The 26,159-nt window shown below is 43.2% G+C and overlaps 1 protein-coding gene across 1 annotated transcript in view; it reads right to left on the bottom strand.

Moving 5' to 3' along the window:
- The window catches only part of LOC125635584 (uncharacterized), a 106,541-nt gene extending 80,944 nt beyond the window's left edge, over nt 1–25,597 (bottom strand). The window contains exons 1-8 of the mRNA XM_048847443.2: nt 25,211–25,597; nt 24,249–24,349; nt 21,417–21,486; nt 19,990–20,120; nt 11,792–11,880; nt 7,860–7,959; nt 5,999–6,042; nt 4,710–4,787 (exon numbers count right to left, since the gene is read on the bottom strand). Of these exons, the coding sequence (XP_048703400.1) occupies nt 4,710–4,787; nt 5,999–6,042; nt 7,860–7,959; nt 11,792–11,880; nt 19,990–20,120; nt 21,417–21,486; nt 24,249–24,349; nt 25,211–25,388 (791 nt within the window). The 5' untranslated portion in view covers nt 25,389–25,597. The remainder of the gene's footprint in view (nt 1–4,709; nt 4,788–5,998; nt 6,043–7,859; nt 7,960–11,791; nt 11,881–19,989; nt 20,121–21,416; nt 21,487–24,248; nt 24,350–25,210) is intronic.
- Between the last annotated feature and the right edge of the window lie 562 nt (nt 25,598–26,159).

Raw genomic sequence — 26,159 nt, 5'->3', positions numbered from 1 at the left:
ACATCTCAGGCCCTTTCAAGGCTTCATCACTTCATTGCCAGGAGTCTCTCTCCCTGACATGCCCTGACCAAGAGCTTAAAGGCTCTGACCTTGGAGGAATGTTATTTTATGTCTTCCTTTCAGGACTTTCCTCTGGCTTTGGAACTGTGTTTAGGCTTCATCTGGCCCCATGATTTAGTTTCCCCCTTTGTGAGAGGATACCAATGCTGGCTCTATTGCTTGGAGCACTGGTATCTGTGTGGCTAGTGTAGGTGCCAGAGTCATCAATGCCACCATTGCTCATGATGCCAATGCCAAGATGGCCACTGCTGAGGCTGTTGGTGCAGAGGACTTCCTCAACGAAGTGGTCAGCATCAAAATCAGCTGCGCCAGCTTTGTCAGCACCCTTTTTGCCTTCTTTCCACTACCCAAGATCTGATATGTGTGGGAGTACTGGCCAATACTGGTTTATCTAGCCTCGTTCCAAAAATCACTTCTGGGTCCAAATTGACCTGCCTGGACTGCTCTAGCAAATGTAGTTTGAGGTGAGCGTCTCGAGGTGTGAGGATCCTGGCAGAGAAAGTCTTCCACACAGTGTATCTGTCCAGAATGTGGCTCTCCCCTAGGCAGAAAAGGCATCAACTTGTATCTGTCTTTGATGGGTATCGCCTGTTGCAGGACTGAGGGTTTGGAGTTTGCTGTGAGGTGTTGCAGTTGACACAAAGTGCCTTGTCCCACTGGACAGGGAGGCAAATGGGACGGGGTGGGGAGGGGGAAGATCACCAATCTTTATTTTATTTTGGTGGTTTAGAGTGTGAAGGTAAGAGTGCACAAATTTCATTAAAGTGAACAGTTTTTAGAGTCTCTAATGAGATCAGTGGGTGGGACACTCACTGGGTTCTGTCTTGCTTGCCAGAGACAGTTAGAAGGATCTGAGGGAGGGTGCCAGCTGTCCAGGAGCCTGATGAGGCACAGAATGAATGCATAGCCCCAAGAGACAGTGCTATTCAAAATAATCCAATCTTGCGCCCACGGGGCAGATGCTCCTAAAGTGGGATCTGCAGTGATGTACTTGAAGAACACTTTTGATCCTAGTCAAGAAATACCCTTAGTGATGCTGCAATTTGGTTCTCCAGAGTCTGTGATGAATCCCGCATGGCCCAAAAGGTTTGTGATACCCTAACTGCTGGAGGGCAAACACCCTTGACTGAGGGCAAGGAGGCTCCTCAGAGTGATTACTAATTAGCATTAGTTCACTCTTTCCTGGATTTAGTTTTGGTCTTCAAACATTCCAGTGTTCCTCTGACTTAGTGCCTGTGAGTGATTGGAAGCACTGTGTGAGATAGATGAAAAGGAAATATAGAATTGAATGTCATCAGCATATTGCTGGCATTACAATCCATTTAGTTTCAGTCTCTGCACTATAGGCTATTCATCAATGTTAAATACCAGTGGTGATAGTATGTAGCAGTCCAGTAACAGCAAAAGCCACCTCTTATATCAATCTGCCAGAAACATCTGTCAGTCAGTCAATGCACAATGAATTTCTAACAAATTATACCTGAAGGATATAAAAGGAAGTGTGTCACTTTTTGGTGGTTTTATTTAAATCAATAATGGGGAGGGGGTCTCAAGCCCAACTTCAGTTCATGAAAGCAACTTTTAGAGATATGAGTCAGATAAGGGCACTGCCTCATTCCTTTGTTCTTCCTCAGCAAAGCAGCATAAATAAAATGAAACACTGTTAAGAGAAGGCTAGGATTGCACAGCTAAGACTTACTGCCAGGAAATACCACATTACAATTGCAAGCACTACTTTAACTTGGTCTTCTTCTTTGTTTCCATCTACTCTAACGTTCTGTTTCCAACAGTGGCCAATATCAAATTTTTCAGAGGGAAGTTTTAAAAATCCATAATAGACAAATAGAGTAGGTCCACAACCAGCATCCATTTTAGTACTAAAAAAGAGATACAGTAATATAACCCTAACATGTACAGATCAAATGACAGTTTTAACTCTGATTTGCCTGCCATTATTAAGTTTAAATGAAACCACCCTTTATTTATGCATGATTACATTTTCTGCTTAGACAGTTATGCTTTATAGGCCAAAATCTCAGGTGAGTTCACGTCTGTTACTTTCACTCAGTAATATGCCTGGCTGTTCTCTTCTGTTCTTGTGAGTAGATAGGGTATAAGCAGCATGGCTTTTTGTAAATTTCAGTACCTTAACTGGTGGGGTGTTGGGGGTGAGAGGAGACAGTAGAAAAATGCATCAGGTGTGAGTGAGCAAGATTGCCCTCTAATGGCTAGTCTACAGAGAGAATAAAAACCCTGCTGTTATCAAAAGCTAAAGCCCTTTAATTCAAGTGCAGAGGCCTGGTAGAGGTTTTTGGAGTTGATTAATCATGGTTTTTGCACTGGCCTCACATGTGGATGCCTGTGCAAGAGAGAGAGATTTATATAGAAATTGTGTCTTATTGGCAACACATGGATTCCTTACACAAATCCTGATTTTGGTGGTACTGGATTGTGGGTAATCCAGCATAACACAGAAACTATGATTTATTTATTTTTAAGTTATATAAACTGATTTTGGGGAAGCTGATAAGGTTAGTTCTTTCTAAACCGGTAAAAGTCCTATTACAGTATGTACAGATTTCCGTCAAATCCACTAGCTGTAGCTGCCTCTTTATGGGCATCTCACTAGTGCTGGTGGTATGCTAATAGGGAAGCAGATATTGGTGCATTTTGATCACTATTAGAATAAAAACAAAAAATCATTATTCAATCACCTGGACCTACGTGAGCCAAGGTACACTTCCAAACATTCAAATACAAAAGAGTAAACACTTCCATAAGCATAAGAGTCAAAGGTCTAATAATTTTGAAGTAGTTAACTATGATACTGAATTTGTTTGGTTATCTTACTTCTTAATATATCCAGGCCTCCATATAGGAACCAACTATTTTAAAACAGACCAATTTTAAGAAGACAACTCTATAACGAGTCAATTTTCTTCCCTGTGTTCCAGGGCAGAAGCGCTGGAACACAAATCCACTATACTAGCAAGCCAGCCCTCTTCTCTTCCACTCTAAATTTAAAATAATAAAACAAAAGGAACTTTTTAAATTGTGTTTTAATCTTTTATTTGTAATGTCTTTAAAGTAGCAGACAATATGGGTGGACAGACAAAATACTGAATTAACTTAATTTTTAAAATCAAAAAGTATGTATGCAAAATCTAAAAATAAGGATTTCCCCAGTTTCAGGGCACTTCAGCTAATCCTTTCTCTTCAATAGATTTAACCTACAGGGGCAGAAAATTACTGAAATACTAGTGGTAGTATTATTAATGCAAACATATGCACACAGGCAGGGGAATGGGACATAATAGAAGACCACAGTCCAGTGCTACTATTATGCACTAATCCATGCTACTAGCAGTCAGCACAAGTATAATAGAAATACCATGATTTTAGATAGCCATATATAGGTACATAAATATTCACACATACATACACCCATACATAATGTGTGTATACACACACACACCAAGGTAAGTTAACTATACCTATATACATGTACATGTGTGTACATGTACATCTCGTGGAGTTTTATATATTTGAAACATGTTTTCCTTTTTTATTAAAACCACACACCTCTGTTATTTAGCATTAAAAATTCCCAGAAACAAAGATCTACTAGCATTTTTACAGGAAAAAGCATTTTCTTTGGCTCACTTTATATAACAAAGCTCTTTTGGAATCCAGTTACATAGAATTTTTAAAAAGAAAAGGAGTACTGGTGGCACCTTAGAGACTAACCAATTTATTTGAGCATAAGCTTTTATGAAGTGAGCTGTAGTTCACGAAAGCTTATGCTCAATTAAATTGGTTAGTCTCTAAGGTGCCACGAGTACTCCTTTTCTTTTTGCGAATACAGACTAACACGGCTGCTACTCTGAAACATAGGATTTTTAAGCAGTTTCATGGTACTGCAGGATACAAGGGGATATGCCAGTAAGTACGATTAGTTTTATAACGTTGTAAGCTGAACAGAATGTCTTGTTACCACAAACACTAACTCTGTCACTAGATTCTCAGGCTGAACTGTAAATCATTAGGATTATTACGTGTAGGAGAACACTATCCATTAATGAACTAAGGTCTGAAAAGAGTATTTGACCCTGTGAGGTGCTAACTCTTGAGGTACTGAATGCTCTCTCCTGAATGGGAGTTGGAGGTATTATGTAATTCACAGAAGGGGTTTAGCACCTTGCAAGATCAAGCCTGGACTAAGAAACATATTTTGAAACAGAAAAAGCATAGCAGCTGGGGTGATCCAACTGAAGGATTGACATAGTAGTTATAAAGTATACAATTGCCAGTATCAAAGAACACAGTGAGAAGACAGACAGTAGAGACCCAAGAATAATACCAGATCATTCTAAAAAGTAGAAGATAAAAATATATTTTAGAGAAAACAATACCAAGGACAATAAACATGCACATAAAGGCCCCAGAGCTACATTTATCAAAATTGATGAGAAGACTCCATTTGGAGCATGACAGGCCCTATGTAGTCAGGAAAGGTAATAGAAATACGAAGGATGTGTATCTTAAAGAGGAAATGTGACAAAATACACAGACAGGAAAAAGCACAGAATAGAAAACTGGCGCTAATAGCTACACACAAACACTTTTATATCAGTATTACAGCTCCCTACCAGTCTGGAATCGTATGCCAGTCTGTGAATATTCCACCTGTACACTGAGCACCACATTCAATGAGATGGCCTGCAAGACTGGAAAACAAAAAACACTCCAATGAATAACTACGTTGAAAAACAAGCTGCCACTTATCCACAAATATAACAGTGCAGTATAATCAGGGTTAAATAGGACAGAAAGGAACATGCTGGACACCTCCTTCATAGCAATTTGATGCAGTTTTATATATCAAGGCCAAGATTTTCAAAAATGACTAGTGATTCTGAGTACTCAGCTTGGGGCTCTCAGGCTCCCTGCTGCACAGCTGGGAGCCTGGCAGACCTGGGAACCCCCAGCTAAAACCAGAGCTCCCAGGGTTTTTAGGGACCCTGCTTCATGACAAGGAATCCACTGGGGACTTTCCAGGAGTTGGGCAGCTGGCTGACCTATTTTGTTTGTAATAGTCAAACCAAAAGGTTTCAATTTTTCCAAAACAAGAACTTTTCAAAACATCTGTTCTGCAGGAAATTCTGATATTTCAAGTTTTCATACCAAATCAGGCCAAAAACTTTTTCAAAAAGTGTCAGAATTTTCTGCAGAACAGACATTCTGAGTTTTGACCAGCCCTGTTGATGGATCCACTGGGATTAGCTGAGTATCACACTTTCATACATTTCAAAGCCAAAAAAGGGATCATTCTGATCATCTAGTCTGACCTCTTGTCTACCTCAGGCCATAGAACTTTACCCAGTAATACCTGCACCCAGCCCAGTTACTTTATTGTCTATAAAAAGAAAAGGAGTACTTGTGGCACCTTAGAGACTAACCAATTTATTTGAGCATGAGCTTTCGTGAGCTACAGCTCACCATGAGCTTTCGTGAGCTACAGCTCAAGTGAGCTGTAGCTCACGAAAGCTCATGCTCAAATAAATTGGTTAGTCTCTAAGGTGCCACAAGTACTCCTTTTCTTTTTGCGAATACAGACTAACACGGCTGTTACTCTGAAACCTGTCTTTATTGTCTATAACACAAGGTTTCACTCCTTTTCTCACAAAACAGGCACAAACCATCTGTATAGTTTCTTAAGCATGTTTTTAATTTTCCTCATTCTTTTATTAAAATTTAGGTTCCAAAGCTTCTCAGAATGTTTAAAGAGCTCATTTAATAAACTGTAGCATCCAATCAAGTGTATTCAACAAAATGGTCACCCATGTATTCGGTGTGCTGAAGCTCTTTAATAGCTCACTTAATTTTATTTTAAAAATCAAGACAATTTCATAACATTTTTAATAGTTATATCATTTACCTTCCAGCTGCTAATAAGTCAAACTCATCCCTGTTCCAGCCAAACTAAAAAAAATACAAATACATTATGTACACACACACAGGCTTCAAGAGATAAAATTTAAGTGGATGCTCTGAGTAATAAAGCATTGGTAGCAGCCCAATCTTCCTAGAAAATCGGAAGGGATTTTTGTTTGTTTTAATTGTATAGTGCATTAATACATTAAAATTAACATAATACAAGCAATGAAATATTCAGCATTACTCATTTTACTATTTAACAGAGAAGACAAGCAATATATGAAAAACCACATATAGGCCACTCGGGAGGTAATAATGGCAACTTTTCGTGAGAGAAACTAAATAATTTTTCTCTCACGTATTTAAGTAGGTTATGAATAGAACAACTACTAATGACCTGAACTAAAAAAGGAAAAGTTTAGCTAGACATTCTAAAGCATGCAGTCAAAAAAGAATCAGGTTTTAAAATAAACTATGTATGAATCTTATATTCATATATACACCTACTAATATTTTAATATGCACCAAAAAGAAAAAAAAGATGTTAACATTCCAAGGTGTGTGGTCATAAAAGTATTCTGTATATATAAGTGCTCAAAAAACACCACACATCCTGCCTTGTGTAATTTCTGTAGCTAGATTAATCTGAGAAATGTCACATTAAAATTAAACTTTAAAAAAAATGTGTTTAGCCCTAGAAAACAGACCAGCAGAAGAGTAGAAAAAACTGCTCACCAGCATTTTATAAACAAAACAAAAAAGCACTTGTGCCACCTTGTGGCAAAGGACATTTTCCATCTCACAAGGTTATGTGCAACAATTTGAACGTAGAAAAGATTAAGGGTGAAATCATGGCCCCATTTAAATCAACACCAAAACTCACATTGACTTTAATGGGGCCGTGATTTCACCCAGTGGCTCTATTTTTTTGTACTTCAAATAGAACATTATTTGAACAATAAATCCCAGATGGAACAAGAGAGCTTGCCACACCCAGATACCTCTTGAATGCCCCCCACGGCCAGAGATCAATCTCTGGCTCCCTGCCTGTGTCTCCCCCTCTTCCAGTCCCCGCAATAATTCACTCAGTCCAAAGTTAACTAAGTCATTCCCCTTCTGGGGGTACAATTTATTTAGTCCTCTCAACACATACTGGTCCTCCAGACCCCAACCGCAATTCATTGTCTCTCCCCTCTTAGGTACGGAGTTCCCAGCCCTTCTTTCCAGAGCTGGGTCCCAATTCTTTATCGCTCTCCCAGCAAGTAGGAATTTGGCCCTCCAGGTCCCAAACCCAATTCAATCTCTCTCTTCCCCCCGCCAGGTAGGGAGTTGAGTTCCAAAGCTGAGTCCTAATTCACATTCACTCCCAGGCTTTACCTGGCTGGAGTTCAGCCTCCTAGGTCAGGCTACTAAATTCTGTTGGTATTAGGGTCTTTCCTATAGGAGAAGCCTTTCTCACTCCTTACAGTCTCTCTACAATTACCTTAGCTTCCACTTTCACTGCAACCACCTGCTGCCCTTTATAGGGAATTACCTGATCCAACTCAGGTGTGCCTCTTTAGTAATCAGGGTTGGCTAGCCCCATGCCCTCTAGGCCTTAAGGGGGGCCTAAAGGGACCATTTTAACATATGTATTAAATGAAACTGGACAAATGTCATGTGCCTTATGGCGAATTAACATGAATGTCAAACGTCAAAGAAAAGGCCAAAAGCTACATGATCTCATTATTTTTATTAAAATGTAGAAACTAAATTAAAAAGAAAAGTACTTGACAATGATTACTAACCGTTCATTCATATCTATTCACAATAGTACGAAAAGAGGGTTAAGTCCCAGTTATGAAAAACTGACTTATACTTACAGAATGAATGAGTGGTCCTAATACAATGCCACTGTCAACACATCTACCAGTCACAACAATATCAGCTCCAAGGTCAAGAGCCCTGCTTATTGGTCTTGCTCTGACATAACAAAAAACATTTTTTGTGTATTTAATTCACACTTTTAAAATAACTATTTTTCAAATTTATTTTAAAAATTAAATCTATGCCAGAGGTATCACGCACACATCCTTTATGATATTAACTTAAAAACACCCATTCTAACTATCTAAATATGTTCATTATATAAAGGATCATTCATTAGAAACACAGGGCAAACTAATAAAACTAGCCACCTAAATTGTGCAGCCAAAGTGACCTTCACACACATTAAGAGGTATGTGTTATCTGTGCATTCCATTTTTTATTAATAACAATAATATTTGATCTTCAGATTTCAAAGTGTTTTACATCGGACAGCAAGTATTATTTCACAGAGGGGAAAATTACAAAGGGCAACAAAAGGGCAACAAAAATTATTAGCAAAAAGAAAAAGAGTACTTGTGGCACCTTAGAGACTAACCAATTTATTTGAGCATAAGCTTTCGTGAGCTAGTGAGCTGTAGCTCACGAAAGCTTATGCTCAAATAAATTGGTTAGTCTCTAAGGTGCCACAAGTATTCCTTTTCTTTTTGCGAATACAGACTAACACGGCTGTTACTCTGAAACCAAAAATTATTAGGGTTACGGAACAGCTTCCGTATGAGGAGAGATTAAAAAGACTGGGACTGTTCAGTTTAGAAAAGAGATGACTAAAGGGGGATATGGTAGAGATCTATAAAATCATGAATGGTGTGGAGAAAGTGAATAGGGAAATGTTGTTTACCCCTTTATATAACACAAGAAATAGCAGTCATGAATTAAATTAATAGACAGTAGGTTTAAAACAAACACAAGGAAGTATTCCACACAATGCACAGTTCACCAGCAGAACTCACTGCCAGGGGATGTTGTGAAGGCCAAAAGTATCACTGGGTCAAAAAAAAAATTTGATACGTTCATGTAGGATAGGTCCATCAATAGCTATTAGCCAAGATGATCAGGGAGACAACCCCATGCTCTAGGTCCCTCTAAACCTCCAACTGCCAGACTCTGGATGACAGGGGACAGATCACTCAATAAATTGCCCTGTGATGTTCATTCCCTCTGAAGCATCTGGCACTGGCCACTGTCAGAAGACAGGATACTGGGACCAGTGTGACCACTTTTTGTTGTTATATTCTGCTGCCTCACGTATAGCTCATTGTAACTTTTCTTTTTTATATATTGAGTAAACAAGCCAAGAGCAATTTCAAAAGAAAATACTGACTGTCAAACTAAGAGAGCTCTCTTTCAAAATTGTTGTTCCATCTAGAAAAATATGTATGCTGCATTAAAAATACTTACTTATCTTTCCTTGAATACTTGAAGATTTTCCTAGACAGTAAAATGTGCAGTGGTGTAGTCTTCATACAAGTATGTGGAAACCGTTTACTTAAAGAGACCAAAAGAAAACTCCACTTTCACACAGCAAGAATGTGGATTTTTGCAGTAAGAAAATGTTTGAGAAGTTGAACAATTAGCTATTTTTGTTTGGGAGTTTTTTTTTTTTTTTTAAAAAAACATGTAATGACTTTTGGAGGCCTATGTGAAAGAAACGGGAGGACTCCCTGTGCTCTTCACTGTGGGCAGGTAGCTATTTTTAAAAATTACATACACTGGACAGACCTTTGGGAAGTCACAGCAAAGAGGATGAGTGAGATGGAAACTATTCTTATCCACAGAAGCTGTCCCTACGGAACAGGGTGAAAGCATAATAATGGGGCTATGTGGGGAATACTGCATTGCTTCTGCTTATGTTGTACCTGGTATGTTAGGAGATCACTATATATAGTATGGGCTAGAACTCTGGCAGCTTTCATCCGCAGTAAATTTACAACAAAAAGCTTACAATATATTTGTATTCTTATCTGATTATGCTATGTAGCATCATATATTTTAAGGCCAGAAGTGACCATTATGATCATCTAGTCCAGGGGCAGGCAATAATTTTCGCAGGGGGGCCACTCCACGAATTTTGGTAAGTCGTCACAGGCCCCACATTTCTACTATATTAATGGAGGGGATGCGGGATCTGGGAGGGAGTTTGGATGCAGGAGGGAGCTCCAGGCCAGTGCAGAGTGTTGGGGTGCACGACAGGGTGAAGGGTGTGGGCTCTGCGAGGGAGTTTGGTGCAGGAGGGGATTCCGGGCTGGGGCAGGGGAGTGGGTGCAGGGTCTGGGAGGGAGTTCGGGTGCAGGAGGGGGTTCTGACCTGGGGCAGGGGGTTGGGGTGCGGGAAGGGGTACAAGGTGCAGGCTCTGGCTGGGAGTCGCTTACCACAGGTGGCTCCCGGCCAGCAGTGTAGCAGAGCTCAGGTAGGCTGCCTGCCTGCCATAGCCCCAGGCCGCTCCCGGAAGTGGCTGCGGCTGGCTGCTGCTGGCACATCTCTGCACGCCCCTTGTGGGGAGAGGGACAGCGGGTCTCCGTGTGCTGCCCGTGCCTGCATGCACCGCCCCTGCAGCTCCCATTGGCCAGTTTCAGGACCAAGGGGAGCTATGAGGATGGTGTTGGGGGCAGGGGCAGCGCACGGAGCTGCCTTCCCCTCCCTCCCGCCACAGGCATGCAGAGACATGCCAACAGCAGCCGGACGCTTCTGGGAGCTGCGTGGGGCCATGGCAGGCAGGCAGCCTGCCTGAGCACCCTGCTGCTCTGCAGGACTTTTAGCAGCCCGGACTCAGAGATCGCAAGGGGGCAGAGGAGGCCGGACAGAAATGTTAGTCAAGGCAGGCTGGGCAGAAACGTTAGACGGGCCAGATCCATCCCACGGGCTCTATTTTGCCCAACCCTGATCTAGTCTGACCTCCTGTATAAAATAGGTCACACAGTTTCTCCCAGTGATCCCTGCATCAAGCCAACAACTTATGGCTGAGCTAAAACATATCTTATGTTCTCTGCAAACAAAAGACTTTGGACTGCCAAAAATCAAAGAGAGAAGAGTTACAAAAGTAGTATTTTGAAAAAGTAAAGAGAACCAAAGACATTTAGTCTTTTAAGAATCATATGCCAACACATTCATTGTCTGCAAGTAAACCAAGCATGTGTGTATACTTATAACTGGACCGCTATTAAAAAATTCTGAACAGTCAAATAGTGATATAGAATAGGAATGATGGGCCAGACCACCCCGTTCCACAGAAAAACCTGCAGAAGCGGGACAAGTGGAAGAAAACTCTTGAAAGTTCCTCTTCTGAAGTTTTCTCTGAACCTTTCCCCCAGGAGGAAAGAACACTTATGTTCCCCATGGGACAGTCAGGAAGTTTGGTTACCAGAATCCTCAGATCCATAAAGGTTCTGGAGGGCAGGGCCACCTACGCAGAGACTCCTGGACAGCCCAGCTTCATCAGGAGTTTCACAGCAAGGAGAGGCGCCATAGAAAAGCTAATGCAGCCTAAGATTATATTACTTTTTTTCCACAGATTCCAATGCTTTTGGTTAGGGATGATGCCTCCAGAGCAGCTGCCCCCTCTCCCACCACCCCCGCCACCTGTTCCATGCAAGGAGAGGAGCCTCTGCATATGGATCTCAAGGGATTGTTGGTATTGTTTAAAATTAAACTGAACAAAATTTTTTTGGCATGAAATAAAAGCTGAGGATGAATGGTGAGAGATGTGATGCCAAAGAGCTACTACAGGAAAATCACAGTGCTAAATATTTATGAGACAGAAAGAAAATAAATCTGATTTTGCAGGCTGCCCAACACCATTAATTCACTACATTATTATTATTTTACTTGCAAACCAAAACAAACAATCTTGATGCAATCAATGGAATGTGTATGACATCAACATTTTTAAAACAACATACAAAACATACAACTTTTTAAAATATCTCACCCAAGATATGCATTCATGCTGTGAATATTCTCCGGAAATGGCTTCCCACTCTCCATATCTGTGATACCAGCTCCTTTTAGGTTGTCTTTCTGTTAAAACATCCAGGTCTATGAATATTTTACAGTATTAAATATCAGACAACAGCAAATATCCACCTTTTAGTAACTCTAGGCAAAATGGTATTGTTAAAATACCTAACAAAAAGTATTTAACAAACACTGTCCAATAAGAGGCTGAGTTAGTCTTTTTTCACTAGAGCTTTTGTGAAATCAGAGGAAACAAAGTCTTCAGCTTCAAAGATAATAAACCTACTCAATTTATCAACTCATTGTAAGTTACAGTTTCTTCAGATGGCCTTAACACGTTTAAAATTGAACACAGCCAAACCCTTTCCACAGAAATATCTGCTGTAATCACAGTAGTTGAAAGGTCAGAAAATGAAGCTAGTGTTGAGGCTCAGGCCTCACCGCACTGGTTTCAGTAGCGCAATATCAATTCAATCTTAAAGTGGAGAGCTGACAGTTCATTAATTGTGGAAAAACTTCTCTGGGGTCATATGCAATATTTGGATCCGGATTACCTATCTAAACAACCTTTCTGAGAACCTAACGTCTAATCCTACACAGCTTTCAACATTACAGGTGCCGGCAGGCCTTCTGTATTGACCCAGTTAATAAATTGGATTTTAGTGGCTTGATCTTTGACCTTTTCTCTTCAGTCCATCCCTATTTCTCATTACCAAAGCTAAGACAGACAGACACTCCTCTAATTGATTAGCAACTTAGCATCTGACAAAAATCTTCACTTCTGCTACATTTCTTTTTATTAAGTGTAATATTGGAACTTTACATACACTAAAGTTTTATCACATTGCATTTATCAATTTAAAATGTTTAGTGTCAACAATACAGATCATTATCATTTGAGCCCTGCAAATCTGCAGATATCTGCTTTATATCAGAGGACTGTGTTCGCAAATCGTGGATCAGATACAGATACAAATTTTGAATCCACACAGGGCTCTAATTATCATCTACATAACTATGTGTCACTCATTTGACTACTGGACTAACAAATTAGAGAATCTAAATGCTGACTGCAGATCAGGAATGTCTAAACTGTGGTCATGGGATGATTAGATCAGCAACATACCAAAGGTGAATTCCTGCCCCCCCCCCCCACTGACAAAACCCCCACTGACTTCAGTAGGGTCAGGATTTCACCCCGGAAGTCAAAGGGCTACACCTAATTTGTAAACAATGGAGCAGATTCCAGCTTTCTTCACATTTAATGGCATGCTAGGAATTGTAGTGTCGGTTGGCCATGCCCCTGTATTAATAATTTGAGAGGGTGCAGACCAATCTGTGACACTTTGAAGTACGTTTGAACAACCGTGTGTCCATCACTTTGAAGTACGTTTGAACAACCGTGTGTCCATCTCTGTCTAAAGTTATATCAGTTTTCCCATCAAGTGTAACATACAATGCACTGAAATATCTAACAATTTTCTGCTAGACTTCCTGAGTTAAAGGGAAAATAATCACATCTGCAAAAAATACTATATGAAACACAGCATTTTCCATTCTAATTCTCTTTGTTTTTGCATAGGCGGTCTAGAGGAAAAATGCAGCCTCTTAGTACAATATTACCTAGATTTCAAATGTCTTAAGGCACCCAAACAGCAAACCTACCAACCATAAACTACCTTAAACCAAATCACAATAAGTTACCTACTAAAGAAACCAGCTAGTACTTTATAAGCTACAGTAGAACCTCCAAGCCCTGGTCTACACTAGGACTTTAGGTCAAATTTAGCAGCATTAAATGGATGTAAACCTGCACCCGTCCACACGATGAAGCCCTTTATTTCGACTTAAAGGGCTTTTAAAATCAATTTCCTTACTCCACCCCTGACAAGTGGATTAGCGCTTAAATCGGCCTTGCCGGCTCGAATTTGGGGTCCTGTGGACACAATTCGACGGTATTGGCCTCCGGGAGCTATCCCAGAGTGCTCCATTGTGACCGCTCTGGACAGCACTCTCAACTCAGATGCACTGGCCAGGTAGACAGGAAAAGAACTGCGAACTTTTGAATCTCATTTCCTGTTTGGCCAGCGTGGCAAGCTGCAGGTGACCATGCAGAGCTCATCAGCAGAGGTGACCATGGTGGAGTCCCAGAATCGCAAAAGAGCTCCAGCATGGACCGAACGGGAGGTACGGGATCTGATCGCTGTATGGGGAGAGGAATCCGTGCTATCAGAACTCCGTTCCAGTTTTCGAAATGCCAAAACCTTTGTCAAAATCTCCCAGGGCATGAAGGACAGAGGCCATAACAGGGACCTGAAGCAGTGCCGCGTGAAACTGAAGGAGCTGAGGCAAACCTACCAGAAAAGCAGAGAGGCGAACGGCCGCTCCGGGTCAGAGCCCCAAACATGCCGCTTCTATGATGAGCTGCATGCCATTTTAGGGGATTCAGCCACCACTACCCCAGCCGTGTTGTTTGACTCCTTCAATGGAGATGGAGGCAATACGGAAACAGGTTTTGGGGACGAAGAAGATGATGATGATGATGAGGTTGTAGACAGCTCACAGCAAGCAAGCGGAGAAACCGGTTTTCCCGACAGCCAGGAACTGTTTCTCACCCTGGACCTGGAGCCAGTACCCCCCGAACCCACCCAAGGCTGCCTCCTGGACCCAGCAGGTGGAGAAGGGACCTCCGGTGAGTGTACCTTTTAAAATACTATACATGGTTTAAAAGCAAGCATGTGAAAGGATTACTTTGCCCTGGCATTAGCGGCTCTCCTGGATGTACTCCCAAAGCCTTTGCAAAAGGTTTCTGCGGAGGGCAGCCTTATTGCGTCCTTCATGGTAGGACACTTTACCACTCCAGGCCAGTAACACGTACTCGGGAATCATTGTACAACAAAGCATTGCAGTGTATGTTTGCCGGCGTTCAAACAACATCCGTTCTTTATCTCTCTGTGTTATCCTCAGGAGAGTGAGATATAATTCATGGTCACCTGGTTGAAATAGAGTGCTTTTCTTCAGGGGACACTCAGAGGAGCCCATTCCTGCTGGGCTGTTTGCCTGTGGCTAAACAGAAATGTTCCCCACTGTTAGCCACAGGGAGGGGGGAGGGTTGAGGGGGTAGCCACGCAGTGGGGGGAGGCAAAATGCGACCTTGTAACGAAAGCACATGTGCTATGTATGTAATGTTAACAGCAAGGTTTACCCTGAAAGAGTGTAGCCACTGTTTTATAAAATGTGTCTCTTTAAATACCGCTGTCCCTTTTTTTTTCCTCCACCAGCTGCATGTGTTTCAATGATCACAGGATCTTCTCCTTCCCAGAGGCTAGTGAAGCTTAGAAAGAAAAAAAAACGCACTTGAGATGAAATGTTCTCAGAGCTCATGCTGTCCTCCCGCACTGACAGAGCACAGACGAATGTGTGGAGGCAAATAATGTCAGAGTGCAGGAAAGCACAAAATGACCGGGAGGAGAGGTGGCGGGCTGAAGAGAGTAAGTGGCGGGCTGAAGAGAGGGCTGAAGCTCAAATGTGGCGGCAGCGTGATGAGAGGAGGCAGGATTCAATGCTGAGGCTGCTGGAGGACGAAATCAGTATGCTCCAGTGTATGGTTCAGCTGCAGCAAAGGCAGCTGGAGAACAGACTGCCACTACAGCCCCTGTGTAACCAACCGCCCTCCTCCCCAAGTTCCATAGCCTCCACACCCAGACGCCCAAGAATGCGGTGGGGGGGCCACCGGCCAACCAGCCACTCCGCCACAGAGGATTGCCCAAAAAAAAGAAGGCTGGCATTCAATAAATTTTAAAGTTGTAAACTTTTAAAGTGCTGTGTAGCATTTTCCTTCCCTCCTCCACCACCCCTCCTAGGCTACCTTGGTAGTCATCCCCCTGTTTGTGTGATGAATGAATAAAGAATGCATGAATGTGAAGCAACAATGACTTTATTGCCTCTGCAAGCGGTGATCGAAGGGAGGAGGGGAGGGTGGTTAGCTTACAGGGAAGTAGAGTGAACAAAGGGGCGGGGGGTTTCATCAAGGAGAAACAAACAGAACTTTCACACTGTAGCCTGGCCAGTCATGAAACTGGTTTTCAAAGCTTCTCTGATGCGTACCGCGCCCTCCTGTGCTCTTCTAACCGCCCTGGTGTCTGGCTGCGCCTAACCAGCAGCCAGGCGATTTGCCTCAACCTCCCACCCCGCCATAAACGTCTCCCCCTTACTCTCACAGATATTGTGGAGCACACAGCAAGCAGTAATAACAGTGGGAATATTGGTTTCGCTGAGGTCTAAGCGAGTCAGTAAACTGCGCCAGCGCGCCTTTAAACGTCCAAATGCACATTCTACCACCATTCTGCACTTGCTCAGCCTGTAGTTGAACAGCTCCTGACTACTGTCCAGGCTGCCTGTGTACGGCTTCATGAGCCATGGCATTAAGGGGTAGGCTGGGTCCCCAAGGATACATATAGGCATTTCAGCATCCCCAACAGTTATTTTCTGGTCTGGGAATAAAGTCCCTTCCTGCAGCTTTTGAAACAGACCAGAGTTCCTGAAGATGCGAGCGTCATGTACCTTTCCCGGCCATCCCACGTTGATGTTGGTGAAACGTCCCTTGTGATCCACCAGTGCTTGCAGCACTATCGAAAAGTACCCCTTGCGGTTTATGTACTCGGGGGCTTGGTGCTCCGGTGTCAAGATAGGGATATGGGTTCCGTCTATGGCCCCACCACAGTTAGGGAATCCCATTGAAGCAAAGCCATCCACTATGACCTGCACATTTCCCAGGGTCACTACCCTTGATATCAGCAGATCTTTGATTGTGTGGGCTACTTGCATCACAGCAGCCCCGACAGTAGATTTGCCCACTCCAAATTGATTCCCAACTGACCAGTAGCTGTCTGGCGTTGCAAGCTTCCACAGGGCTATCGCCACTCGCTTCTCAACTGTGAGGGCTGCTCTCATCTTGGTATTCATGTGCCTCAGGGCAGGGGAAAGCAAGTCAAAGTTCCATGAAAGTGCCCTTACGCATGCGAAAGTTTCGCAGCCACTGGGAATCGTCCCAGACCTGCAACACTATGCGGTCCCACCAGTCTGTGCTTGTTTCCCGAGCCCAGAATCGGCGTTCCACAGCATGAACCTGCCCCATTAGCACCATGATGCATGCATTGGCAGGGCCCATGCTTTCAGAGAAATCTGTGTCCATGTCCTGATCACTCACGTGACCGCGCTGACGTCGCCTCCTCGCCCGGTATTGCTTTGCCAGGTTCTGGTGCTGCATATACTGCTGGATAATGCGTGTGGTGGTTAATGTGCTCCTAATTGCCAAAGTGAGCTGAGCAGCCTCCATGCTTGCCTTGGTATGGCGTCCGCACAGAAAAAAGGCGCGGAACGATTGTCTGCCGTTGCTCTGACGGAGGGAGGGGCGACTGACGACACGGCTTACAGGGTTGGCTTCAGGGAGCTAAAATCAACAAAGGGGGTGGCTTTACATCAAGGAGTATTTCAGGCAGGACTTCACGGAGGGTTCCAACAAGAAATGGTGCACCTAAGTTATTGTTCTTATTGGAACAAGGAGGTTAGCCTGGCCTCTGATTGATACATGGCTAGATTTACCTCGCTGCACCTTCTCTGTGAGTGACTGCAATGTGACCTAGAGGAATGAGTCCCCTAGACAGCGGAGGGGGGGAAGCAAATGAGTACAAAACAAATCTGGTCTATTTCTTGTTTTGATCCACTCCATCTATCTTTTACATCTTTGGCTGGCAGCAGACGGTGCAGAAGGACTGCATGCCATCCACATCTCATGGCTGCTCGGCAGAAGATGGTACAGTACGACTGCTAGCCATCCTCATCTCTTGCCTGCCCGGCAGAAGATGGTACAGTACGACTGCTAGCAATCCGTATCGCCTGCCTGCTCACCATAAGACAGTTCAATAGGACTGACTGCAGGACTAAAGAGAATGACCTGGTCAAGTCACTCCAAATTTAGTCCCTGCGCCCATGTCTGCCCAGGTGCTCCCAGCCGACGTGGCCAGGAGCACCTCGGACACGATGAGAACGGCTACCAGTCGTACTGCACCGTCTGCTGCCAGAAGGCAATGGGTTGCTGCTACTGTGTAGCAATGCCGTACCGCGTCTGCCAGCACCCAGGAGACATACGGTGACGGTTACCTGAGCAGGCTCCATGCTTGCCGTGGTATGGCGTCTGCACAGGTAACTCAGGAAAAAAGGCGCGAAACGATTGTCTGCCCTTGCTTTCACGGAGGGAGGGAGGGAAGGGGGGCCTGATGATATGTACCCAGAACCACCCGCAACAATGTTCTAGCCCCATCAGACATTGGGATCTCAACCCAGAATTCCAATGGGCAGCGGAGACTGCGGGAACTGTGGGATAGCTATCCACAGTGCAACGCTCCGGAAGTCGACTCTAGCCTTGGTACTGTGGAAGCACTCCGCCGAGTTAATGCACTTAATGCACTTAGAGCATTTTCTGTGGAGACACACACACTCGAATATATAAAACCGATTTCTAAAAAAACGACTTCTATAAATTCGACCTTATTCCGTAGTGTAGACATACCCCAAGTTAGGAACACGTTGGGAATGGAGGTTGTTCATAACTCTGAAATGTTTGTAACTCTGAATAAAACGTTATGATTATTCTTTCCAAAGTTTACAACTGAACATTGACTTAATACATCTTTGAAACTTTACTATGCAGAAGAAAAATGCTGCTTTTCCTTTATTTTTTAGTAGTTTACATTTAACACAGTACTGTCCTGTATTTGCTTTTATTTTATTTCTTTCTCTCTCTGCGCTGCTGCCTGATTGTGCATTTCCAGTTCCAAATGAGGTGTGTGGTTGACCAGTCAGTTGGTAACTCTGGTGTTCGTAACTCTGAGGTTCTACTGTATTGGAAACAGTCAATAGACATGAAGCTTTGAGTCTGTGCAAACTATGGAATGTTCAATTTAAGAGATCAAAGATTCACTGTTATTTAGTTTATACAGCAACTAGAAATAAAAAATAGCTTAGGGCTAAATCCTGCCTTCTCTGCACTCAGAGAGCCTTAGATACAGTGGCTGAGCTTCTGTGCAAAGTGGACAAGGACTTGCGGACCTGATGCATGCGGGGTTACACCTTCTGCAGACTGCCAAGCCTAGTACTACAGTGTTTGAGGCAGGCCAGGGTATCTGCCATTAAAGGTATCCTCAAGGGAAAACTAATTAAGCAACTCTACAGCCTCTCCACAGCTAAAACCAAAGTAACTACTCAGACTAAGCACAAGGGGAGTTGGAGCAGATTTGGGGTGAAATTCTGGCCCCTGAAGTCAATGGCAGAACTCCCACTGATTTTCGTAGGGCCAGGTTTCACCCATGGACTGTATTATTAACTTTTATTTTAAATGGATCTGAAGCACAAAAATCATTCCATTTAAAATGAGTTATTTTTCTAACACATAACTTATGTACCATTGTTCATGAATAGCTGGGAAAAAAATGACATTTTTCTCAATGTTAAACATACTAGAAATTCAAATGTCCTGTCTGGTTACAAAACATTTTCATCTTGCCCCCACAAATAAATATCTACTTTTGTAACATGATCCACTGGAAATACTAGTATGATTAGAATTTTGTTGAACCACAGACAAAAGACAAGGTAAAATAACAGAGGGGCCGGCTATTAGTACATTAGATCCAAAACTAGTTTTACAATGTCAGCTCAAAAAGGAGAATTCATTAACTTCTAGGCACACTCAAGTTACTGTTTATCTATACTAAACATGTCAGTTTTGAGAATATAACACTAAGAACTGAAACACCTGAGCTACTTTGGGCTCTTGTAATCCCTCAGATCAGATAACTCATGCCTTCTGAGTTTAGCAAATAGAAAACATGATCCCTAGTAGTGATTATGGAATCAGCCATGACTGCAATCAATCTAGCACATTTAAGATAAATTTGATTTGAGAAATATACATTTAACTTTGTGCATGCCATATATAAAACAGATCAAGGACAGAGGTTATTTTCTCAAATAATGATGCAATGTATAATAATTAAACAAAAGTGATGCTCCCAATGACACCACATATTTTAAATGTCATCTCTGTGCTGTATGAAAGAATTAATCAAACTTCCCACACTTTTACTGAGCCATAAAATATCAATAAAATACCTCGCCCATCAGATCATCTCCAGCAACAACAGCTATTTTCAAATCAACATCAGCTTTCTTTGCCACCTCTTGAAGACCAGCAGCACACGCAAGTGGATTCATTCCACCAGCATTACTAATGACACGAACCCCTTAACAGAACAAAAAGTTCAGTGTTAAAACCACCAGTTATACTACAAAAAAGGCTTAACACCTGAGCCCCAGGATGCACTGTTGCATGTTGTCAAGCACATGATCAATCAGAACAATACACCAAATGTTGTGCTTTCTTATCAAGTCAACAGATAAACAATAGTTGTGACTGGTACAACTCTCAAACCTAATAATAATTTAAACATCTACACTGTTCACTACTTCACTGAAGACTCTTGGGCAAAAACATACAGCTATTCTAACATTGCAGGCATAATCTGGAATTGTGAGAGGATTTTAGGGAGATTATCCACAAATCTGACTTCTAAGGAGTTGTGAAGAATATCAGTATGGCTGCATACTATTAGCATAAACCTTCTATTAGCATAAATCAGTATGTCTCTTCGACCAACAGAAGTTGGTCCAGTAAAAGATATTACTTCACCCACTTTATCTCTCTATTAATATAAACAGATAGATTGTCAGGAATTTTTAATGACATGTTTTTTCATTGGAAAATGCTGATCAGAAGCAAAACTGTTCAAAGGAAAGGGTTTGTTGTGATAGATTTTTGCTTTTAGACAAAATTTTGAAACAAAAGTTTTAAATTGTCTAAACATCCTGTTTTGACACTTTCTAAATGAAAAGGTTGTTTTTCAATTCGAAATGACTTTTCATTTTGAAATGTAATTTATAGTATTAAAAAAGAGAAAAATAAAATGGTTGAAATCAAAACAAAATGTTTCAGAATTATCAAAGTGAAACATTCCAGTTGACCCAATCAATTTTTTTTCCCAGATTTTCTGTTCACTGAAGTTTTCAAGATACTTGCCCAATTCAGGATGGGGAATGTTTTGGATTTTTTTTTTTTTTCAAATTTGAAAATTCCCTAGGATGGGAAAACCATTTCCCACCCCATTCACGAAACAGTTAACATGAAACTGGATAAAAGTACATCTCAAAGAAGACAAGAAAAATGCAGTTTCCCTTTTAAAATAAATGCATAGCTCAATTTATACAGTAGGTAATATATAGTGTATTAGGTATGGGGAAAATGAGAATTCCCTTTGTTGAATGTTTTCATTCAAAACGTAGAAAAAACAGTCAGACTTCCTATATTCAGATTTGAAGTAACAAAGTACACAATGAAGATATGAACACTAAGGATCTGATCTTGTGAAGTTCTGAGCACCCCAACTAATACTGAAGATGATAGTAGTTAAGAGTGATGAGCACTTCAAAGATCAAGCTATAAATTATTAAAGTTATCCAACCCATATTATTCTATAGCATACCTTTCCTGTGAATGTCCTTAATATAGGGACCCATTGCAGTCAACACAAAATCAGGAGTGTAACCCAAATCCTGAAATAATAAGAAGTTATATAATTGACTTGCCAAATCTTGGTCATAGGTAAATCAACTCCTTCTCTTTATTGGCTCTTGGGTTGCAGAAAAGATCGAAAAACAGCGTATACTCATTTTCTTAATTCTATAATTAAAAATGTTGGATTTCTTTTTCTAAAGGAAACCTGTAAAATGTTTCTCTAAAATAAAAAAATTCTTAATTTAACAATATATAGATTAAAATAAATACAACACAAACGGACATCACTATATTTTTACAGGAGTCTAATTATATATTATAAATACCATTATTTTTAATTAGCCTTTGGAATCATACAGGGAACAAATGATCCAATCAATTCTAATTATAAAGTAAAATACTAAATATTGACAATGTACAACAAAACAATTCACAGCTATCCCATTCAAGGAGAAGTTTTATTGAAGCCCTATGAATTGAGACAATGCATTCAAATTTCAAGCCATGTGTGCCTAACTCTCTGCTGGCATAAACTGACGGAACTCCTTTGAAGGCAATGAAGTTTTGCCAGTTTCATTAGCAGATATTTGGCCCATTGTTTTTAACTTTAAATTGAACTCATCCACAATCTAGTGGGACTACTCATGTGACTAAGTCTTTGCAGGATCAAGGCCTACGGACTCAGCCCTGCTCCCACTGAAGATAATGGGAAAACTCCTTTTGAATTCAATAGGCCTGACCTTATGAGGGACTGGCCAACTGCTGAAATAATAAAGGCTAATGATGTTTAGTACCACTCAAGATTGAACCCTTAAATTGATATATGAATGGTGAGGGATCATTTCCTCCTCCACTGAAATGCAGCGATCTCTGGAGCAGCCAAGATCAAGTATTTGAATCTCAAATTTTGTTATAATATGTTTATTAAACTTATGAAGCTATTGTACTATTACTATGTTTATATTAAAGTGCATCTTATTTTCAGACATGACTATAATTTACAGAATAAGAATGAATAATAGAAACTACAGTGACTACTCCTGCAGGCATTCTGCACCAAAAAAATAAAAATTCTGCACACAGTATTTTAAAATTGTATAAAATTCTGCAAATTTTATTTGTCAAATAAACGTGGAGGCTTCAGCATGGCTTTGGGGAGCACAGGCCACTGGCTGCACAGAGGTGGAAGATCACTATGCAGCTACCACCCTGGGACACGGCCTCAGCAATGAGGCTGCACCCAAACCCTGATACAGTTGCAAGGATCGGGCCTGCCCCAGAAATACCCCAGGGTCCTGCCCCTCCATTCCAGGTGAACCAGGTATGAGCAGGCAGGCTCAACAAAGTAGGATCTAAGTGTGGAGGGGCTTAGTGTGGGGGGCTCCAGGTGTGGGTTGAGAGGGTTGTGTGTGGGGCAATCCGGGTGTGGGCGGCTCAGTGGGGAATCTGGGTGCGGGGGGGGGGGGAGGGTTCTGGATGCACAGGGGCTTGTTGGAGGGTTCTTGGTGCAATGGTAATGGGACTCTGCAGGGGGATCCAGGGAAGGTGGTTGGGGCTAAGCAGGAGGGAGTCTGGGTGTGGGGCGGATAGAGCTCGGCAGGGGGGTCTGGGTATGGGGAGGCTCAGTGGGGCGTCCAGATGCTGGGGGAGTGGGGCAGAGATCCAGGTGCAGCTGGATGGGGTTTGGTGGGGTGGGGATCCGGGTGGCTTGTTGGGCTGGTCCAGGTGCACGGGAAGTGGAGCTCATCGGGGGTGGGGGGCTCAGGAGGAGGGACTGGGTATGAGAGGGTCTGGATGCACAGGGGTAGAGCAGATGGGGGAGCAGCTCCCTGTACAGGGATCCCTCCCCTTGCAGCTGAGGAGCAATGGGTACAGGAAGCAAGGGGGGGAGTTTACAGTGCTTCTTGTAGCTGGGGGAGAAATCTGGGGGTGGGTCTGACCCAGCCCCAGAAGCCATGCAGGGGAAGAGGAAGTCCTGTCCTTTTCAGCCTCGCCGGGACTAGCAGTTGAGCCCGGCACAGCGTAGGAGCCACCAGCCAGATCTTCCCCAGTCCCGGCCCCTGCCCCACAATGATTTACCTCTCTGCCGGCTGCCCTGGGCATCCGAAATATACTGCTACGGAGGGTCGCATGACCGCTCTTGTGGCTTCCCCTTGCTTCCCCGTCAGAAAGCCATTTTTCTGCAGGGAAGCAAAGAAATCTGCAGGGGACATAAATTCTGTGCATACACAGTGGTACAGAATTCCTCCAAGAGTAAATAACACTCTGATCTTCCAGTATGTTGGTATTTCAATTAACAGTATCTTTCTAATAGAGCTATATTGCTGGTATTTCTTAGTCGTAAGATTTTATGTTTAGTCAATCAAATCAGATCTGCCGGCTGTCATCTCACATTAAAATAATCAAGACTAAACGTTTGCACTGTAAGACTATTAACATTTTCCTATGTAAATACTAAGTAACTACTCCTACAGATTCTTATTCATGCAAGTAGTCCCAGGAGCCATTGGCTGGATTGGGCCTGATTTATTTTAAAATTTTAATGTTTGTGTGATAATGCTTTCCAGCCAACTCATCACTCAGCAACTGAGTGATCATCTGCATCACTCAGCAACTTGAAAGATTTGAAGCACTTTTAAAATACTGATCACTTTGTGACGATATTTGAACATTTCAAACAGCTCAAACTGTAAAACGCAGAAAACTAAATCAAACCAGCAATTATACAATTCTTTTGATTCTTTTCTCATGTGAAATTGCTTGAATTATTATTTCATAATTAAAATAATTCTTTCCTTACTGGCGATTTGGCTTTTGCAGCGGTCAACAGAGACATCGTAATTTCAGAAAGATAATCAAAAACCAGAAAATCCAGTTTTCCTCCATAGAGAAGCTGAGGAACTAATCAAAAAGATATTAAGTAACTCTGAGTTGGAAGTCATATTTTAAAATAAAAGCCGTTTCATTTTTGACAAACTAAATCAGAAAAACATACATTACTGCAAAGTATGAGACAATATATTAATGATAGAAAGATCACTTAAGATTTTGGGCCCAATCCTGCAAACAATTTTACTCACTTAACCAATTGGGTTAAAGTCAACGTGTGAGCAAATCACTCACACCTGCAAGTGCCTGTAATATGGGACACTACATATTTGGTTGTTTGGGGGCTGATGCTTAGTGTTGTGATCACTGTTTTATTTATGTATTGAGGAGGAAGGGGAAACTGTTTTTAAAAAACAAAGAGCCCAAACACAAAACACCACACCATACATCTAGAACTACCTAGGACACAGAAGGAGGGGGGGTGAGATGAGGCCCCGTGCTGGCTTTGCCAATGCCACTAGAAATGCTCCTTCCAATCAAGTGGGTCCGACAATTTTCTGAGCTTACGTCTCCCTGGCTGGGGAGTCGCCTGGCCCGCCTCGCCCGGGACGGGAGCTGACGGAGCGCGGGCTCTACACACTCCCACTCCTGGGGCTGCCTCAGTTTTGCTCCTGCGCCCGGGGGCGAGCGGGGCAAGGCGCGGCGGCGGCTCTCATTCCGCGCGCCGCCCACCCCGCGCTCCCGGGACACACGCGCCCGCCCCGTCCGCTTCCGGTGACGAGAGGCTTGTTTTGCTGGCTTGTCACCCCACCCCAGCGCTCTGGGCGACCCCAGCCGGGAGGCCGTGCGGTGTGTGGCGGCGCGGCGCGCGCTGCGGGGGGGAGGAGCGGCTGCATCTCCCCAGCCCGCTCCCCGGCCCCGCTCCCCCGGTACCTGAGGCCGCCGTGTCTCCCCAGAAGCCCGCGGCGCAGCCCACCCGCACGGCCGCGCCCGCCTGGGGCTCGCAGGAGCCGCCGCCCAGGTTGCTCCAGCGGCGGGAGCTGCTGCTTGTGGCCCGCAGGAGCCGTGGGGCAGCGGCGCCCCTCAGCCCCAGCAGCGCGGCGCAGCTCATGGTGGCTCCGGGCGGCGAGGCAGGGGCGGGAGGCGGAGGCGAAGGGCTGGGCCGTCGCTGACTCAGCCCCGGGCCCGATCCGGCTCCCGACTCCTCCACGCGGCTGGATCGGGCCCGATCGGTGCTGCCCCGTCCCCACCAAGGACGCGGGGAGCCGGTCCTGGGCTGGCAGCACTGGGGGCCCCGCGAGCTAGTGACAGATTAGCCGTGCCTACCTCCCTCCCTCCGCCGAAAAGTCACCAGCCAGGCCTCTTCCACCACGTGCGAAAAACAACAACCCACCCGCTGGCTCCTGCTGCGGGTCACCTCGGTAGCCTGTGGGCAAAGAGACAGAACCAGGAGGGTAGGCTTGTTATTGAGCCACCAAAACGCGCTAGGCCCTGTACAGCAATAGCAAGGCAGAGCTACAGCCCCAAGAAGTTTACAATTTTAAAAAGCTGTAGCCAGACAATGATTGGGAAAAGGATGCAAGGGGCAAGCAGAACGAGCAGGGTTGAGATTGGCTCCGAGTTGTTACTTTAAGTGGTGGGAGTGGTGTCTGTATTTAACGTATATGATCCCTCCTACTCCTCTAAAAAGCCTGTACATGAACACACCTGATGCCACAAGGTGATCAGGGAACCATTCTTTGGGGCACAGCTAAACATTTCTCACTGTGAAGAATGAAAGGGAACTAGCCAAAGTCCCCTTTTATTCAGTTAGCTTTACTTTATAATTTTTATGCATGCACAATAGTGTAGTTAAGTTTTTAACATTAAAAATGAATGTTTA

The sequence above is a fragment of the Caretta caretta genome, chromosome 4 (assembly GCF_965140235.1).
Source record: "Caretta caretta isolate rCarCar2 chromosome 4, rCarCar1.hap1, whole genome shotgun sequence".
NCBI lineage: Eukaryota > Metazoa > Chordata > Testudines > Cheloniidae > Caretta > Caretta caretta.
Note: the sequence above shows the minus strand (reverse complement) of the source record. Positions and strands in the feature narration are given on the sequence as shown.